This window comes from Chiloscyllium plagiosum, unplaced genomic scaffold (assembly GCF_037043375.1).
Source record: "Chiloscyllium plagiosum isolate Xiang-an unplaced genomic scaffold, Cpla_swu_hap1 HiC_scaffold_7, whole genome shotgun sequence".
Taxonomy (NCBI): domain Eukaryota; kingdom Metazoa; phylum Chordata; class Chondrichthyes; order Orectolobiformes; family Hemiscylliidae; genus Chiloscyllium; species Chiloscyllium plagiosum.
This window is the reverse complement of record NW_028270145.1, coordinates 33,453,097-33,473,604: the sequence shown is the minus strand read 5'-3', so window position 1 is coordinate 33,473,604 and position 20,508 is coordinate 33,453,097. Positions and strand designations below refer to the sequence as shown.

General features: G+C 38.9%; 1 protein-coding gene across 10 annotated transcripts in view; it reads right to left on the bottom strand.

Moving 5' to 3' along the window:
• Nucleotides 1-20,508, bottom strand: part of LOC122551441 (zinc finger protein Helios-like) — a 229,577-nt gene that overhangs the window by 104,057 nt on the left and 105,012 nt on the right. For 5 of the 10 annotated variants that reach the window (XM_043693360.2, XM_043693354.2, XM_043693353.2 and 2 more), the window contains 2 exons: nt 5,525-5,579; nt 5,072-5,173 (listed from right to left, as the gene is read on the bottom strand). In XM_043693360.2, coding sequence (XP_043549295.2) covers nt 5,072-5,173; nt 5,525-5,564 — 142 coding nt within the window. In that variant the 5' untranslated portion in view covers nt 5,565-5,579. Of the gene's footprint in view, nt 1-4,861; nt 4,996-5,071; nt 5,174-5,524; nt 5,580-6,481; nt 6,697-6,852; nt 6,947-7,508; nt 8,063-20,508 lie in introns of those variants that run through there. The other 5 variants (XM_043693357.2, XM_043693359.2, XM_043693358.2 and 2 more) reach the window with 5 other exon arrangements.

Sequence of the window (20,508 nt, the reverse complement as noted above, 5' to 3'; positions counted from 1 at the left end):
GCACAGTCTCTAAGGCCTCTAGCATCCTTCTTAAAGTCTGGTGCCCAGAAGAGGAAACAAACTCCAACTGGATAATCTCAGAATCCCTGCAGTGCGGAACCAGGCCTTTGGTCCATTGAGTCCATACCAATTCTCCGAAGAGCATCCTGCCTAGATCCACCTTTCTACCCAATTCCTGTAACCCTGCATTTCCCATGGCTAATACACTTATATATACATCCTGGACTCTATGAACAATTTATCATGGCCAATCCACCTAACCTGCACGTCTTTGGACTGTGGGAGGAAATTGGAGCACCGGGATGAAATTCACACTGACACAGGAAGAATGTGCACACTCCATACAGTTTGCTCCACATTTGAATTCTGTCCATTAACAAACACAATAGTAGTCAAATTACTGAATTAGTAATCAGGAGCCTGGATTAATCTAACAATGGCTTTTGAAAATTTCAGTTAACCTTCTAAATTTGGGAGATAAAAGCTGGTATTAATCAAAGGGGCTACACAGCTGTTAGACCACTGTAGAAACCAAATCTGTCCTTTAGCGAAGTAAAATGCGCTCCTGTCCGATCAGGTTTATATATGACCTCAGACCCACAATTTTTTGAGTGACTGTTAATTGCCCCAGGAAGTGGTACATAGCAAGCCACTCTGTTGTATCGGGTTATGACCAATTGTTTAAGAAGGTGACCTACCAATCTCTGCTCAATGCAATGCGGCATTCACAATAAATGTTGGAAGAACAAATAAATAAAAATTGTGATAGTTAAAGGAATTGAACAAGTTATTTTTAATTATAAGTCAATTTGTGCAGAGCAAGCTCTAGTGACCTGAATTTGTGTACAGGGACAGATTGAAAATAATTCCACGATTCTCCAAATATTTATATTTAGTAGTCGAGAGTAGAGAGAGTAGCATAGAGAGCAGCATAGAGAGTAGAGTAGCTTTTATTTGTCATTTCTACCATATATAAATGACACAGTAAAAATGAGATAGTAAAGAGTGTATTCACCATCAATGATAAAATAAGGCATTTTACACAATGGTTAGCAGAAATTCTATATTGCCTTGATGTGATCTCAGCCTTTTTAAGTGTTCACTGTAATAATCTCAAGCAATCTGTGAAAACTACAAGCTCGAAATACAAGAACAAGAGAGGGGCAGGAGTGCACCATGTGGCCTGTCAAGCTTGCTCAACCACTTATTCTGATCATGGCTAATCTTAGGCTTCAATTTCATCTTCCTGTATATTCCCCACATCCCTGAGAAACCAAATATCTCTGAATCCTAGTATTAAGTGTATGCAAAGATGGAGTACACATTACCTTCTAGAATACAGAATTCCACAGACTCACAATCCTCTAAGTGAAATAATTTCTTCCAATCTTAGACATAAACAATTGGCACCTTATTCTATTACTGTGCCCCTATGTTTTAAGTTCCCTGGCCAGTGGAAATATTCTCCCAATACCCCATCAAGCCCCTTCAGAGTCTTGTACGTCACTAGAATGCCTTGAATTCTTCTCAGCAGCACAGGATAAAGGCTCAATTTACTCAAAATGAAGATAAAAAGAGTTCTGGAAATGCACTACAATTTTATCATCAGTTGTAAGACAAAAGTCATGTTAACATGTTGAGTGGAGACACTGCCAGATTTAATTCAGTATCTCTATCTGAAATGTAAGCAACACAAAGAAAAATGGTTGGTATGAACTAACTGTCTCCACCTGAAGCATTAAGTTGACTTTTTTTATGGCTGCTGTTAGATCTGTATTTTAACAAACATTCAGATGGAAAGGCCTTGCTTGCTCTCTCTGGTGAATCGAAGATATTTCACAACGTTACATTCCCGTACATCCTGGCCAATATTTATCCCTCAAGCGGCATCAATAAAACAATATAGTTATGTTTATTTGAGTTTTATTTCGTTTATGTGAGCTTCCTACATGCAAATTTGCTGCCCTGTTGGATAACAATGACTAAACTTCTAAATGCCCTTCGGATATGCTGAGGTTGTAAAATGTTCCTTTTATCTACAATCACACTACTACCCCAAATCACTGTATAAAAAATAAGAAAATAGTGATTTTATTTTCACTGAGCCGAATATTTTGCTAGATGTAAAGAGTGATTATTGCTTGAGCTCCACGGATATTAATTTTAATCCATGCTTCAATTAATGTTTCATTAATGTCTGGACTTCAATTAAAATTGTATTGTTTTGAGAGAACTGTTGCACGTTAAATAGAAATTATTTTGGAGAAACAAATCTGATTTAGAATGTTAAACATACTTGATATGCTGTAAAGCTAGAGCTGAATCAAATCATCGGTACTGTTTTGCTACAGAACAGTTCGGTATAATTATTTTTTTTAAAAAATACACCTATTTGTTTAGTAGATGAGCAAAATTGGCAATCAAAAGGTTAAACAACACTGTTTTGACAAAAGCTCTAAGGCTGAGACAAACCTACCTTTTTCCACCCCATTCCTGTAACAAACTTGTTGCTAGTCCTGTCTGCATCATTCTCACTCTCCCAATAATACTTGGCCTTGAGCCAAAGGTATCATCTTACATCCAAGATAAAAAGGGATCATTTTTGAGGGCAGATTCACCACCCCCACCCCAGATCACTAAACATAAGTCTTACATTGTATAGTACCACATTCCCTGTTACCTCCAAACTGATTTCCACGAAAAGTAGTAATGAGTCAATCGCGAGAGATTCTGTACAATACTAGCACATTTAGGGCACAGACAGCAGGTTTCATTTCAAATTATTTCTGCTCTGGCAACTGCAGTAGAAATATGGCACCACACTTTGTCTCATGAGATTCAAACAGATTTACAGTAAAAGTATGACAAAGTAACCAAAGCTATTAAGAAACCCATCTTAAGAGAACTTCTGTAAAAAATACTTGAATCAAACGTCTTTTCTGATCTAAAATGCAAAAGGAAACAAAGTACAGCAGGGAAAACCGGGATCTCCACATTCTTTAAATATTTCATCCCAAAAAGCTTTGTTCATGTCCATACTAACCCCAAACAATAAGTAATATGATTAACAGCAAAGGCATCTCATTACTCCATACACCCCACCTGACATTAACCACTGCTAATAAATAGTCAGGTAGCCAATATCTTTTAATTTTTTTTTCACAAATTTCAAACACATATAATATGTTCAAATTCAACTTGTAGAATTCATATGTAGACAGGGTGATTAGGAAAGTATTTAACATGCTTATATTCATTGCACAGACCATTGTGTATAGGAGTTAGGATGTCATGTTGAGATTGTACAGGACGTTGGTGAGGCCTCTTCTGGAGTACTGTATCCATTTCTGGTCACCCTGTCATAGGAAGGATATTATTAAGTTGGAGAGGGTTCAGAAAAGATTTACCAGGATGTTGCCAGGAATGGAGGATAGGAGTAATAAGGAGAGGCTGGATAGACTGGAACTTGTTTTTCACTGGAGCGTAGGAGGTTAGGGGGTATCCATGTAGAGGTTTATAAAATCATGAAGGGTAAAGATAGGGTGAATGGCAGGTGTCATTTCCCCGGCTGGGGGATTTCAATCAAGGGGGCATATTTTTTCAGGTGAGAGGAGAAATATCCCTTCCAGAGGAAGTGGTGGATGCGAGTATAGTTACAACATTTAAAAAGACATTTGGATAATTACATGAAAAAGAAATGTTTGGAGGGATATGGACCACGCACAGGTCAGTGAAGCTAGTTTAGTTTGTCATTATGCTCAACATGGACTGGTTGACTGAAGGGCCTGTTTCCATTCTGTATGACTGAATCACTTTATAACTTTTTCACAAATTCATTTTTTAATGGGCATATGCAAAATCATCCCCAACAGCATGAATTACCTACTCCTTTACAAACACATGTCCTATGAAGCTTTCATTTTATCCCAATAAAAATCAACATTCTTAAAATTTAAGAACAATGTACACGTGTTACTGTGTACAGACAAAATGAGTTACAAAATGATTTTCAAAAAATATTCAGTCGTTTTCTCTCACTCCAGTTACATTTCATGAATTTTAAATTATGAAGTAATTAGTATTCAAATTATGTGCCTACTCCAAAAAAAAATGTTCTTTTCTAGATTTATTCATTTTAGAAGAAAGATTGATCACCTGAAAGTAGCAAACAACTTCTTTCTTTGAATATACGTTGTGCATTGATCCTCCAAATTGCTATTATGCCTGGGAGCACAATAATTCGTATTTGCATCAGCTGCATGAAGCATCTTCTTACATTTCAAAACTAGGTTTAGTAAGATTTAACTTGCCTAACAGCCTAAATTGCAATAGCAACTTGTGTAATCTACAAACAACAGACAGTGTCTGCCATCTTCCTTTGATAGAGAAAGCAATGTATCAGCTAACTCTGATAAATAATTTTACATCAGCTGGTAGCATTCTAAACATAGAATGTTTCCTAAACCTCCAGTCTTATTTTCTGAGTCCAGTATTCTGACAAATGGAACTAACTACACCAGGAAACACTGATTCTTTTCCATAACCACTATATTCTGACTTACTGTAAATCAGATGGCATGGAAAATGAGATAGAAAATAATCCAAGGCTTTAAAAGGTCTCAAAAAACTAACATAAGTGATTTCACATATGTAAAATTATCTAAATATAAATAAAAGTAGAATGTCAGAAAATGATTATGCTCAAACTAAAATTCTAAATGCAGTAGTCTCTGACAATTGTTAAAAATTGAACTAATATTTCTTAAGAAACCTATTATTTATTATTCAGAGTATTTTTCTAATACACATACAAACTCATATGAATAGAACAAATTGCATACTGAACACAAATATATCTTACCTGGCAAGGATAAAGAAATATTTCCAAATCCAAACATTCCATAATTTAGACTGTAAGGCAGGTTCATATATACACACCAGTACTAATCACCCTTTGCTGAATTTCTCCTCAGAGATTTGAGTCCTGTGTTGTAGTCTGTGGTAACAAAACTAGCAGATTCGGAGAATTATGCTGATGCAGAGTAGAAACTAGCACAAAAAAGGCACTTACTGTTAGTCATGTGATTCAGGGAGGTGTACTGGCCATTGGGCGTGCTTGTGGTGGGGAACACCACCCGTGAATGCTCCATCTTGGGGGAGAAGTCATCACTACCTGTTATGAAGAGGTCAGTCATCACACCATAGTTAATAAAGCATAGTTCTTGTTGCCAATAAAGTATTCTTGTGCAATATGAACGTTTGTGTTCTCAGTGTTTATTCAAACATTTAAAATAACACTGCTTAAACCCAGAATAAGTAGAGTGATTTATCTGTAAGGGAATTTATTATGCATTCTGTCTAAAAGACTGTTTCATTTTAAGATGTTCACTTCCTTTGGATGATACGAATTCAAGAACAACATTAATTTAAAAAAACACTGACTGTAATTTTTGAGTGCACAATTATCTACATTCTGCCAGAAGCTTGACAACATTTAGTTAAAAAAAACTGTTTAAAAACTCACCACCACCAGTGATAGGGCCATCAGTAACCTCTGTTTCCATCTTCAAAGTGCAGTGCTGTAAGAAAAATTGGCAGAAAATGTCATGCCGGATGTCTTATTTGTTACTGAAATGTGCTAACGGTAATCAAAAGACACCTGTGATCATGGAACGTTATCTTTTTAATGATACTACACTGACTGTATGGTGTTGCATGATACAAGTTCAACTTCCAAGAGGCTGAATATTTTAAAGGCATTTTAGAAACTGTATAATTACATGACAATGTAAACCTGGTACTGAATACTATGCATATCATCAGTATTAAATTGTTGTGGCACATTTCCTGGTTTTCTTACTGTTGTGGACAGTCATGGATTATGCCAGTGTCATGCATACAATTTACAAAGTTGCATGAAGTGAATTCAATAGCTGTTGGAAACCATTAGTGTAGCTGATTAGAAAATTCATGGAGTAATTTCCATTAACATTTCTTTAGCCTATCAAGATGGGTCGCTGTTCATTCTTAATCATTTGATATCATAAAATTTTCTAGGTCTGCCATAGCAATACATACATTTTAAACTTTTTTTGGTTACTTTAATTCTTTTAGCCAATTAATAATAAAAGCCAGTCATTGTAATTATCAAAACTAGTTTTATTTGCCATAATTCTGTACCTCTATTAAAACCAATCTGTAAAATTCACAATTTATTGAAGATCAAACTAAACCAAATAAATTCAAAATAGCAAAGAAAAATATAGAAATCAAAGGTTTTTTGTCTGGACTAATAATTTTACATCAATCCTGAGAGATTACCAGTGAGACTGAATGAGGATCTAATATATCGAGAATAGTTGACTAGTCTCAAAAACAATGTGGCACGAAGAGTTAACAGTTGTGTATTAATCTGAAGAATGTATTTCTATTGATCTCAACATATTTTTAGCCATGATGACAGGAAAATTGCGTTACTTACTGGAATAGGGTTGTTTCTCCACTTGCCTCCAACTACTTCCCTGAAAATTGCGAATTATATGTTCCTGTTTTTGCTATGTTTATATTGTATCAGACATACTATTTACATTACAAATATCCTGGAATAAGTTTTAACCCAACGACAATCTATAGCCTAAGTCAATTATTATGTATCTAAAAAGTAACAGTTAAAACGCGATATTTACATTGAGTAAATATGCCCAATTGCTCTATTACCACTACTAATACACACGGACAAAATCGACCGAATGGAACCCAGCTCCTCTGAGTAAAAGCTGAAAACCGCGTCAGACACTGCAACAAACAGGAAGAAAAGTCCCACCAACAAAAATGGTTAAAACACTCCAGTACCGTTTACGTTCGCTCACGCCAAGATAGCCTACACATCAGATATAAAGCGTCAAAATCAAGCGACTGTCAGCTCTTACTGGTGTTAAGGTTAGAGTGCAAGATATGGAATGGGTGTTGGAAAAGTGTCCAGGAATGTCAACGTACACTAAGTACTTCGGAAGAGAAAGAGGTCAGAGCCTCGGCAATGCGATTAACAAAAAAAAAGTTGATACACCGGTTCCTAAGGAATCGACGAGAAGGCGAGCAGGCGTATAGATTCAGGGCAAGTTACTAGGATTGTTTAAATGGCCCGTGGCAAAATATTCTTTCTTTCAATGGTATGTGACAGGTCAAGTGCTGAAAAAACATTTCCTTTGACACAGACATATCAGTCGAGAATGAGCAGGAGGTAATCGTTGGACAATACAAGTGATCACGGTAAACTAATTTACTGTACTGTGATTCCTTAATAACTGTGGTAAATGATGTGAGTGCAACTGCTATTAAAAAAAGACCCGGTACTATCTCAGCCATCATACGAATACGACGGGATTTGCTTGGGACTGCAACAAGTCATTTGGTCCGTGCGGGCACTCCACTGAATAAAAATCTCCGCTGTTTCAAAATTGATCTAATTGATTTTTCTGATTAGTGGGGAAACAAGCCCATATGATTACCTTAGTAATGGGCTACGATCAAATAAATCCATCACAATTCCCTTTAATATTACATGGAGACGAACTGTTGGATGTGAAACGCTGCTAATCCAGCAGCTACTTCCTCCATCTTCACCATGGTAGTATGGGAGTTTGTCAAGCTCCGAGAAACCGAACGGCGCGGTTCTACCTCTCGGCGATCGACTAGAGCAAAGATGCATTCAACCGACACAAGGGAAACATCAAATGTAAGAACCACACAGAGCCCCAGCCAAAAGTGTAGTACATAAAACTTTAGCAGCTCCTGCACAGATCTATCTTCAACAATACTAGCAACACTCCTTCTATAACTATTCAATAAATCTTGAGTGCGTTGGAAATCAGTATTAAATTGTCGATAATGACTGATATTAAACCTGTTGAGGCAATTGATATCCAGTGAAATACTAAATAAAAACCGAAAAGACGGCGGATGCAGTAAATCAGAAACACAAACAGAAGTGCTAAAAAAGCTCAGCAGGTTTGGCAGCAGCAGCAGCAGCAGCATCATCATCTGTGAAGAGAACTCAGAGTTAACCTTTCGGGTCCGTGAAGGGTTCACCGGACCCGATACGTTAACTCTGATTAAACTTAAAGTTTAAGTAAACTAATGAGTAAGCGTAAATGGTTTGTGTGGAAAAACACAATGACCTAATTGGCTGTCTTTTAATGTGGATTTTAAATGTTTTGGAAATGTCAAACCAGAACCTGTGCCACAATGGTTATAATCTCCAATAACTTAAGTGACATTGTGATTCATATTGTTGAATTCTGGATTTTGACTTACTTGAGGTGGGGGCGGGGGGGCGGTATCTTTTGCGATTCTGGCAATTAGTTTATATTAGTTGCAGAGACCTTCTAATGCACCAACTTAAAAAGTCTTGCTGCATTATACATTACGATCATTATAACCATTACTGTCTGCCATTCGCTGACATTGTGCAAATATTATTTAATTTATATAAAATCACATTGTAAACCAATGTGGAATTTTGTGTAGGATTTTAATTGAAATAAAGTATAATCTTAAAATGATTCAAAGATCGTTTTATTTTATTGTGTATTTTAGTACATTTATACATGTAACCACATCATTCACTGTGTCCTCATTTTCACCCACTCACACTTCGTCCATAGTATTAGCTGATGTACAAAAACACAATCTTGGTTCAGATGGTCAATAATACTTTCAGATTATAAATTGAATACATCAACCACTTTTAAATATGAAGTACTAAACATCCTCAACAATATTATACCAGACTGCCATCTACAAGTGATCTAGTCACTCGTCAGAATCAACACAAATTAATCAGCAAAGTAGAAAAGGGTGAATGCTTCATATTGGTGAGAAAACCATATGTTTTCCTTAGTACTTGTGATTAAAATTTAAAATTCCTTGATATTTAAGCCCTCACCTTGATAATGAAGTACTTTTGAATTCTTGAAAGATTTTTAAAGTTATTTCAATCACACATGCCAACTAGGATCAATAATATTTTTCTGATAAATGCAATTATTATTCAAAAACTAATTGAGTTAACGTAATTTTTATATTAAAGAAATAGACCACTGTTCATGCTTTTTTTCTCAGGGGAGTTGATTCTGAATTTCAGGTTTCTTACGGTTTACATGAGCATTTTGATTTATATATGCCAAAATAGAATAAAGAGAAACATGAAGAAACAGAATGATTTCTCTGTACATCTCTTAAAGTCACATTTACTTTCTCATTTAAGAAATAATTCTATGTTAATGATTTATACCAATGTTGCAATAGCATATCATTTTCAGCAGATTTACTTCCAAATTTTTTTCAGAATACCTTAAGTCTGTATACTGAACTCTGACTGAAAGTTTGGAATGAGTTGCCTGTAAATTTAAATACATCTTTTCTTAAGACCCATTTTTGTAGCTTGCATTGGAAGGAAAAAAAGCTCTCAGCTTGCTTATAATTGGAAAGGTCAAAATTTATCAACAAACCCTTTTTCGCGACTAATAAATTGCCATTGCGCAGTGAAGCTCTTTCACATACTGTACAAAATAGCAAGGTGGATGACCGGTACATCAGAAACCATCTCCATAGTGCCACCTACTAGCTGCATTTTCTAACTGCATGGTGACAGACAACTGTTTACATACAATATTTAAATTCTGTTTAAATAGTTATTATGAAATGCAGAATTCTCTGGAACCTCTAGCAACTACATTCCAATCTCCTAAACAATGCTGTGAGCAATCCAATTAAAAATTCTTAGAGGAATTAAAAGATTGATGTTTCATTTCTTCTTTATTGTCCTAGAAATTTTGTAATTGAGGTAAAGATGGAAAGTCAAAGATTAGCTAATTGTGTAACAACTAGTCTGATATACTATAAGACCATAAGATATAGTAACAGAAGAAAATCACTCAGTTCATCCAGTCATTCAATGAGATCTTGGCTGACCTAATAATCCTCAACTCCACTTTCCTGCCTCTTCCTGAGAGCTCTCGATTCATTTCCGAATTAAAAATTTGTCTATCTCAGGATTAATGATCCAGCCTTCATAGCCAAATTCCTCCTCATCTAACTTACATCATACATTCATAGAGTGCATGTGGGACAGTTTTATCAAACAATATGTTTCACATCCAATCAGGGAACAAGCTATTTTAGAACTGGTGCTGTATAATGAGGCTGGTTTAATAAATAATGTCAGAAGAAAAGATTCCTTTGGAAACAATGTTAATAACATGGCAGAATTTAGCATTTGCTTGGAGAGGAAAGAACTGGTGTTGGAAATAACTGTGTTAATCTTAAATAAGGGTAATTACAAAGGAATGAGGGTGGAGCTGTTGGAGTGGATTGGGAAGGGAGTTTAGCAACAAAGATGGCTGAAGAATAATGGGAGACATTTAGAAAATAATTCATGGGTCACAGCAAAGATCCAGTATGAAGGATTCTAAGAAAGGTTAACCAGGGCAGTTAAGGCAAGCAACAAATTGAAAACAAAATGGCAAAGGTTAGTGGTAAGCCAGAGGATTGAGAAGCTTTTAAAACCCAACAAAAAGACAACCAAAAATAATCAAGAGAAAGAAAGTAAACTTTAAGAGTAAAGTTGCAATTACTATCAAAACAAATAGATGAATTTCTTTAAATATATAAAACTGAAGACAGAAGCTACAATTACCATAGGCTCCTGAAACAATGAGGCTGGCAAAATAATAATTGGAAGCCAGGAAATAGCAGAAGAATTGGATAAATTATTTACATTTGTCTTCACAATAGAAGACACAAATGGAATTCCAAAATTACAAAATATTCAAAGAGCAAAAGGAGGGCAGGAAATAAATTAAATAACCATAACTGGAGAAAAAAAAAACACTAGGGAAACTAATGAGGATTAATGTGAGCATAAGAGGTATAGTTAGTAAGTTTGCAGATGACAACAAAATTGGAGGTGTAGTGGACAGCAAAGAAGGTTACCTCAGATTACAACGGGATATTGATCAGTTGGGCCAATGGACTGAGAAGTGGCAGATGGAGTTTAATTTAGATAAATGTGAGGTGCTGCATTTTGGGAAAGCAAATCTTAGCAGGACTTATACACTTAAATGGTAAGGTCCTCGGGAGTGTTGCTGAACAAAAAGACCTTGGAGTGCAGGTTCATAGCTCCTTGAAAGTAGAGTCACAGGTAGATAGGATAGTTAAGAAGGTGTTTGGTATGCTTTCCTTTATTGTTGAGAATATTGAGTACAGCAGTTGGGAGGTCATGTTGCAGCTGTACAGGACATTGGTTAGGCCACTTTTGGAATAAAGCATGTAATTCTGGTCGCCTTCCAATCGGAAAGAAGTTGTGAAACTTGAAAGGGTTCAGAAAAGATTTACAAGGATGTTGCCAGGATTGGAGGATTTGAGATATAGGGAGAGTTTGAATATACTGGTGCTGTTTTCCCTGGAGCGTTGGAGACTGAGGGGTGATCTTTTAGTGGTTTATAAAATCATGAGGGGCATGGATAGGATAAATAGACAGAGTCTTTTCCCTGGGCTGCGGAAGTCCAGAACTAGAGGGCATAGGTTTAGGGTGAGAGGGGAAAGATATAAAAGAGACCTAAGAGGCAACTTTTTCACGCAGAGGGTGATACGTGTATGGAATGAGCTGCCAGAGGATGTGGTGGAGGCTGTTACAATTGCAACATTTAAGAGGCATTTGGATGGGTATATGAATAGGAAGGGTTTGGAGGGATATGGGCCGGGTGCTGGCAAGTGGGACTAGTTTGGGTTGGGATATCTGGTCGGCATGGATGGGTTGGACCGAAGGGTCTGTTTCCATGCTGTACATCTCTATGACTCTATGTTGTACATCTGTATGACTCTATGACTCTAAAGACCAATAAGTCCCCTGAACCTGATGAGGTGTGTTCTAAATGCTTGAGGAAGTAGCTAAAGAAATAGTAGATGCACTGATAATAATCTTCCAGGAATCCTTATATTATGGAAAAGTCCCAAAGGTTTGGAAAACTAGCAATATAATACCCTTACTTAAAAAGAGAAACAGGCCAACAACGGGTAACTATAGGTCAACTAGTTTAACGTCTGTTATGGGGAAAAAAATTAACATCTATTATAAAGGATGTCATAGCACAACTGTCAGAAATGCATAACATAATCAAGCAGAGCTGGCATGGCTTCAGCAAGGGGAAATTGTGGCTGACAAACTTACTAGAATTCTTGAGGTGGTAACAGGCAGGATAGATTAAGGGGAAAATAGTGAATATAATATATTTGGATTTTCAGGAGTTGTTTGATAAGGTACCACACATTAGATTACTTAATAAGAAAAAAGCCAATGGTGTTGGAAATGACCAATCCTCTATGATACAGGCAGCACGGTGGCTCAGTGGTTAGCACTGCTGCCTCACAGCACCAGGGACCTGGGTTCAATTCCAGCCTCAGGCAACTGTCTGTGTGGAGTTTGCACATTCTCCCCGTGTCTGCGTGGGTTTCCTCCAGGTGCTCCGGTTTCCTCCCACAGTCCAAAGATGTGCAGGTCAGGTGAATTGGCCATGCTAAATTCCCCGCAGTGTTAGGTAAGGGGTAAATGTAGGGGAATGGGTGGGTTGCGCTTCGGCGGGTCGATGTGGACTTGTTGGGCCGAAGGGCCTGTTTCCACACTGTAAGTAATCTAATCTAATAATATTCTAACTAAAAGAAGACAGAGTAGAATAAAGGTGGGGTGACATTTTCAGGATGGCAACTTGTAACTAATGGTGTACCACAGTGATCAGTGCTAAGACCACAATTATTTATAATATATTAATGACTTGAATGAGGAAAATGAATGTACAGTAACCAAGTTTGCTGATGAAACAAAAATAAACGAGAAGGCAAGTGGTGAGGATGACACAAAGAGGCCGCAGAAAGATACAGACAGGTTAAATGAGTGGGCAAAATCTTAGCAGATAGATTGTGAGGAAATATGAAGTTATGCACTTTAGCTGGAAGAATAGAAGAGCTGAATGTTATTTTAAATGGAAAAAGATTGCAGAAAGCTGCAGAAAAGAGATTTGGGAGTCCTCAACCACGAATCATAAAAAACTAGCATCCAAATTAGTAGACAAGTTAAATGAAATATTGGCTTTTATTTCAAGGGGAATAGAATATAAAAGTAAATATAAAGTCATCATAGTCTGACTAGACCATAGGCTGCTTTCTCGGAGATAACTGGTTATCCTGTGGGTCACCATTCCTCTGGCAAGGGAGAGATTGAGAAGGACAATCTTTCATGGTAATCTCATCTGGTGCAGGAACTGAATCCACGCTATTGCCATCACTCTGCATAGCAAACTGGCCATCCAGCCAACTGAACTAACTGGCATTCAGACCCCTATCAGATTCTTCTGTTCGTCTCGGTGGTGACACCACTGGTCAGTGAGAAATCATAGTGAAATAACATTCCATGGGCAGTTTCCATTATTAATGGAATTTAACAATTGAGACTGGGAAAAGTCAACAGGGAGGATTCACAAAGAAATGTTTAACATGTAAGTAAATAATTGCAAGGAATTCTTATATATGTATACTATATATGAATGCAATCCATAAATGTATGATTCACATTTTTACTTTTTGTGAATGGTAAGGGCTTTTGTTAATTGTTAAAAAGAAAGTAGGACAGTGAGGGATGAAGAAGTGACTCTAACTGTGGACAAGACAGTTAAAGAATGGCAGAAAAATTAAAATTAATATTTGGAATCTCTAATTATAAATTACAGTGAAAGTGAGGATGCAGACAAAGATTTAAAACAATTGTTAGTGGAACTCACAATGGTTAAGTCACTGGATTTGAGCTTATACATTAGTCTGTTGAAGGAAATTAGATGACAGATAGCAATAGCTTTATTCACAATTTCTCAATCACCCCAAACTATATAAACTGAGGCTTGAAACAAATGAATGTAACCATTGTTCAAAAATGATGATATGGATACATTGAGTAAATACAAAGCAGTTTACGTGACATCAATTGTGCATAAATCAGCAGAACTCAGTTTAAGATCAAATTATACATTTAAAAATACATTTATTAATCAAGATAAAACAGCAATTTCTTTTCTACAAATATTTCAGTGACCTTTGAAGAAATGTTTGATGTCACTCCATAAGCGGTCTGATAAAACCATTAGGAAAATTTAAGTTTGAAACAAAATTTAACATCATGAATAGAAAGTTATCTGATGTATATAAGAGAAAGACCAACAGTAAATGTGTATTCTTCACACAAACACATTGTATGTGGTCAAACAAATAATGACTAGGTCAACTTTTGTTTTTAGTATAAGGCATAGATCATTGATATAAAAGTGTGATATTTGGCAAACAGTGATGAGAATTGTAAAGAAATCATGAAAACTTAAGCAAATTATCAAGCAGAATTATGTACTGGAAGACAAAATGTAAAAAATCAAAAGTACAGAGTTAAGACACTGGAGTGTGGAAGAACAAAGAAACCAGAAGCGAAAACGCTGAAGGTACAAATACTGAAAAGTTAAGAGAATTTTCAGGTTTGAAAATTTTGAGTACAAAGGAAGTTTGTATGCAACTTTGGGCTTTCCTATGTCAGAACATACACTTCGAACCAAAGAGAGCATACAGCATAATTTTAGCAGAATGATGCCCGCAATGAACATCTTTAGCTGAGGAGAGACTTGCAATATGAGAAATATATGCATTGGCATGAATAAGGTAAAGAGGAAACATATGGAGACTTTAATATTATTTTTGATATTTATAAAAATTGACAAATCAGTGATGAGATGTATAAACTTAACACTCCCACAAATTGGGAGAATAAAAGGAATTCATCTGTTAGCACTTGAGGCAAAATGAAATGTTTTGCCAAAGTTGAGAGTGTGGTGCTGGAAAAGCACAGCAGGCAGCATCTGAGGAGCAGGAGAATTGACGTTTCGGGTATAAACCTACATCAAGTTTGAGGCTTGTGGGCTAAGGGGTTGAGAGATAAATGGGAGGCGGGGGGGTAGGGTTGGAGGCAGGGTAGCTCAGAATGCAATAGGTAGATGAAGGTGGGGGAGAAGGTGATAGGTCGGAGAGGAGGGTGGAGTGGATAGATGAGAAATACGATGGACAGGTCAAGAGGGTGGTGCTGAGTTGGAGGCTTGGGACTGTAATGGGGGGGGGGGGGGGGGAAGAGGGGAAATGAGGAAACTGACGAAATCCACATTAATCCTGTGTGGTTGCAGGGTCCCAAGGCAGAAGATGAGACGTTCTTCCTCCAGGCGTGAGGTGGTTAGGGTTTAGTATGGAGGAAGCTCAGGACCTGCATGTCCTAGGTGGAGTGGAAGGAGGAAGTTGAAGCATTCAGCCATGGGGCGGTGGGTTGGTTGGGGGTGAGTGTCCCAAAGATGTTCTCTGAAATGATCTGCAAGGTGGCATCCTTCTCCACATTGGGTGCAATGGATACATTAGATACATTTGTGGAGGTACAGGTTAAATTTATGTCAGATATATAAGGTTCCTTTGGGGCCTTGGACGCAGGTGAGGGGGGGGGGGGGGAGTGTGGGCATAGGTTTTGCACTTTCTACGGTGGCAGAGGAAGGTACCGGGAGTGGGGTGAGGGTTGGTGGAGGGGGGGGTGTGGATCTGGCAAAGGAGTTGTGGAGGAAATGATCTCTCCAGAACACTGATAGGGGTGGGGAGGGAAATATATCCCGAGTGGTGGGGTCTGTTTGTCGGTGGCAGAAGTGACGGAGGCTGATGCGATGTATACAGAGGTTGCTACCTTCCCCCCATCCACACCCTCCTCCCATTTATCTCTCGAACCCTGGCCCACAAGTCTTATTCTTGATGAAGGGCTTATGCCTGAAACATAGATTCTCCTGCTCCTCAGATGCGGCCTGACCTACTATGCTTTTCCAGCACCACACTCTCGACTCTGATCTCCAGCATTTGCAGTCCTCACTTTTTCTCTGTTTTGCCAAAGGGTCTGGTTCAGACAGAAGTCAATATTTATTTTTGGGGAAAACTAGATAAATGCTTGAAGTAGATGGAAATACAAAGCAAAAGGGACAATTTTGGATTGCTTGAGTGAAAGGCTTCACGAAAGGAATTCTGTATTATAACCACCTTTCAAATCTTAAGTTTGAGTATTTATTATCTCTGCCATTAAAGGTGGGCAGATTAATGATTTTGCTTCTATTAAGCTGTAAATAAATCTCAAAAACTAATAGACTAGATTTTTTGAAGGATCCATTTACATTTGGATGAAGAGCAAATTGAATTTTTTTCAGAACCTTATGGGTGTTTCATTTAGAATTACTTTAGAATGTTGAGGATTGCTTCAGTAAGTACAATTTGTCCCAGCCATCAAAATGTGAGCAAAGATTTTAGAACAGGTAGCAGGATGTGGATTGGCTTGAGACTTCCTTGGGGAGATAGAAACTCAATTTTTTTTCTTAGCTTTATAGATAGAGCTGGCTTGGAAAAGGATGAAGAAAGAGTAAGGTAACTGTAATAGCATTGAGTTAATGCAGTCTAGTGGAAGTGTGTGCTCCACCTGGTGTCCTCTTCATATGTTAAATCATATTATGGGATGAAGTCTTGTGTCTGTAATGATTGCAGTGAGGTCAGCCAGCTGGACCTCATAGAATATGAGTTCCTGATTGGACCAGATTAACAACCCCAATCATAGAGTCATAGATTTGTACAGCACAGAAACAGACTCTTAGGTCCAACTCTTCCATGCTGACCAGATATCCTAAGTTAAGACCATAAGACATAGGAGTGGAAGAAAGGCCATTCGGCCCATTGAGTCCACTCCGCCATTTAATCAAGGCTGATGGGCATTTCAATTGCACTTACCTGGACTCTCCCCTTAGCCCTTAGTTCCTTGCGAGATCAAGAATTTTGCAATCTCTGCCTTGAAGACATTTAACGTCCTGGCTTCCAATGTGCTTTGTGGCAATGAATTCCACAGGCCCACCACTCTCTAGCTGAAGAAATGTCTCCTCGTTTCTGTTCTAAATTGATCCCCTCTAATTTTAAGGCTTGCCCACAGATCCTAGTCTCCCTGCCTAATGGAAACAACTTCCCAGCATCCACCCTTTCTAAGCCATGCATTATCTTGTAAGTTTCTACTAGATCTCCCCTGAACCTTCTAAACTCTAATGATTACAATCCCAGGATCCTCAGCCGTTCATCATATGTTAGGCCTACCATTCCAGGGATCATGCGTGTGAATCTCTGCTGGACACGCTCCAGTGCCAGTATGGCCTTCCTGAGGTGTGGGGCCCAAAATTGGACACAGTATTCTCAATGGGGCTCTATTCCTGATGAAGGGCTTTTGCCTGCTCCCCGGATGCTGCCTGACCTGCTGTGCTTTTCCAGCACCACTCTAATCTAGACTCTGGTTTCCAGCATCTGCAGTCCTTGTTTTTACCTAAATGGGGCCTAACTAGAGCTTTATAATGTGTCAGAAGCATGTTGCTGCTTTTATATTCCAACCCTCTTGAGATAAATGACATTACAATTGCTTTCTTAATCACGGACTCAACCTGCGAATCAACCTACAAAGAATCCTGGACCAGCACTCCCAGATCTTTGTACTTTGGCTTTATGAATTTTCTCACCGTTTCTTTTTTCCAAGGTGCAAGACCTCACACTTGCTCTCGTTAATTTAATCAGCCACTTCCTGGACCACATTCCTAAACTGTCTAAATCTTTCTGCAGCCTCCCCACCTCCTCCATACTACCTGCCTGTCTGCCTAACTTCGCATTATCAGTGAACTTCGCCAAAAGGAACTAGATTAAAAATTATTCTAGTTCCTTTGCCAGCGATTGACCCATATTCCTTTAAACCTTTCCTATTTACGTACCCATCCAGATGCCTTTTAAATGTTGTAGTTGCACCAGCCTCCACCACTTCCTCTGGCAGCTCATTCCATTGCATGAAAAAGTTGTCCCTTAGGTCACGTTTAAATCTTTCCTCTCTCACCTTAAAGCTATGCCCTCTAGTTTTCGATGCCCTTAACTTGAGTAAATGACCTTGGCTATTCATCCCATCTATGCCACTCATGATTTTATAAACTTCTATAATGTCTCACCTCAGCCTCCAACACTCCAGGGAAAATAGCCCCAGCCTGTTCAGCTGCTTCCTATTAGAAAAAAGCCTCCAACCCCGGCAACATCTTCTGAACCCTTTCAAGTATCACAACGTCTTTCCTATAGCATGGAGACCAGAGTTAAATGCAGTTCTCCAGAAGTGGCTTAACAATTATCCTGTACAGCTACTATATGACGTCTCAACTCCTCTACTCAATGTACTGACCAGTAAAGACAAGTGTACCAAATGCCTTCTTCACTACCAGTGTCTCCACTTTCAAGGATCTATGAACCTGCATCCCTTTGGTCTCTTTTTTCGAAACAGTCCTCAGATCCTAACATTAAGTGTACAAATCCTACCCTGATTTGCCTTACCAAAATGAAACACCTCACATTTATCAAATACCTCATATGGCAGCGGGGTAGGGCTCCTGTGCCAGAGCTTTTTTTTTCTCCAACTCTCTTTTTTAAACTTACATTGTCCTGAGGTTGGACAGCATCAGTGGTGGTGAGAGGGGACCTTGAACTGTCTCGAGCCAAGTCCAGGGCACAGCCCTTGGATATGCTTACCTCGGATCATGAGCAGCCCCAGGGTGTGGACCTCGAGCGGTCTTGAGTTGGACCCAGGGTGCAGACCTGCGATGAGTCTACTGCTGACCATGAGTGGGCTCACAGTGTGAACCCCGAGTGGTCTCGAGGTGGGCCCAAGGCACAGATTCGTGAAGGGCCTACCTTGAGTGGGCCCAGGCCATGGACCTTAATTAAGCTCAGGATAAGAAAGAGTGAACCCTTACTTACTTTTCCAGAGCAAGCATAGGACCTGGAATATGCAGCTGCTACATTGGCAGAGGCAATGTAAGCCCAGCAGCAAAAGATGACACCTGAAGATCAAGCAACTTCATTGTTGGTTGGGTCTGGCACTAGCAGAAGGCCATCACAGCGACCTTGACAAGGTTGGGCCCAGCAAAAAGAGAGTCAACTCTGACATTGGATTAGTCTGGTGCCAGCAGCAGTGAGGCACTGGTGGAGGAATATCAGCCCAGTGGCAAAGATGGTGCCTGGGAATCCAAGATGACGGCGTCCTGTTAGGATCACGTTTGCTGGGCTTCGCGCTGCAACATCGACATGACAGAGCCAGGACCCATCCCAAACACTTCACTGAGTAAAAACACAGTAAAGGAACTAGAAACCTGAAAAAGACTTATCTTTCTCTTTGCAGCTGGAGAATACAAAAGAAAGCCTCTGAAGCAGCGGACTTGCTTTCTCACCAGACCCTGGTTGAGGAGCTGGGCAAATCTCACAAAGTCCTCAGGAGGCAGATCCAGGGAAAAAAAAAGAGAAACTGGCTCCTGTACCTGCTATGCTGCAAGAACTGGGAAAAAGGACTGATGAGCTCAAACGTCAGGCTGCAGTGGTAGAGGCAGAGACTGACTCCTCCAAGAGCCAGAATGAAGCCTTGGAACACAGGTCTGTGGTCAGTTGGATCTGGTAGACTCTCTCAAAAACAGGGACAGAAGAAAGAAACTGCGCGTTGTTGGCATACTGGAAGGGACGGAAGGTGAGCAGCTGGTGGAGTTCTTCAAGAAGTGGTTTCCAGTAGAGAAAGGCAGGATAACAATTGAAAGAGCCCACCGGATCACAGCACGAAAGCCAGCGCCCACACCCTGTCCTGGTGAGGTTTCATCATATAAAGACAAACAGAGAGTCATGGAGCCTCTGGAGCCCAGGGGAGGGATTTGAGGGCATTGGTACGTGGCGGCTCCATAGTCATGTTTTTTCAGGACTTCTTGGCAGCAATGGGCCGGACGACTAAGTCCTACAATGGCGTCAAGAGGAGATTGAAAGAGCTTGGGATCCAGTATTCTTTAAGATATCCAGCGGTACTTCAGATCAATCATAATGGAAGCATACATTTGTTTGACTCATCAGAGAAAACGGAGAACTTTGTGGACATGTTGACTGAAGTTGAATGGCCAAATAGGTGTAGAGGATAGAGCTGTTCGGGTTTGCTCTTCTTTGAAAAAGGACTTGGTGGAGTCTCCTTTCTGGTAATAAGTTGCGTGAAATGGTGTCCATGATGGATAGAATATTTATCTTTAATCTTTAAGTTATGTTAAGGGATGGGTGGCATTTATTTTTAGTTTACTTGTTTATAGTACTAACGTTGCTTTTGGGTGTTTATTTTTTCTCTACCAGGTAGTCGTTGTATGTGGCGTGACCCGAGCTGGTAGGAGTTGAGAGGGCAGTTGGGATGGTTAGTACGGTTGTAGGATGTGTAGGCACCCCCTTTGAATGGGGGTAAATTCCTCCAATCAGTGCCTTTCGCGATGTTTTGTTTTTCTGTGTTTGCTGTACATCATTTTTATAAGTTTTGCAGATTTGTTG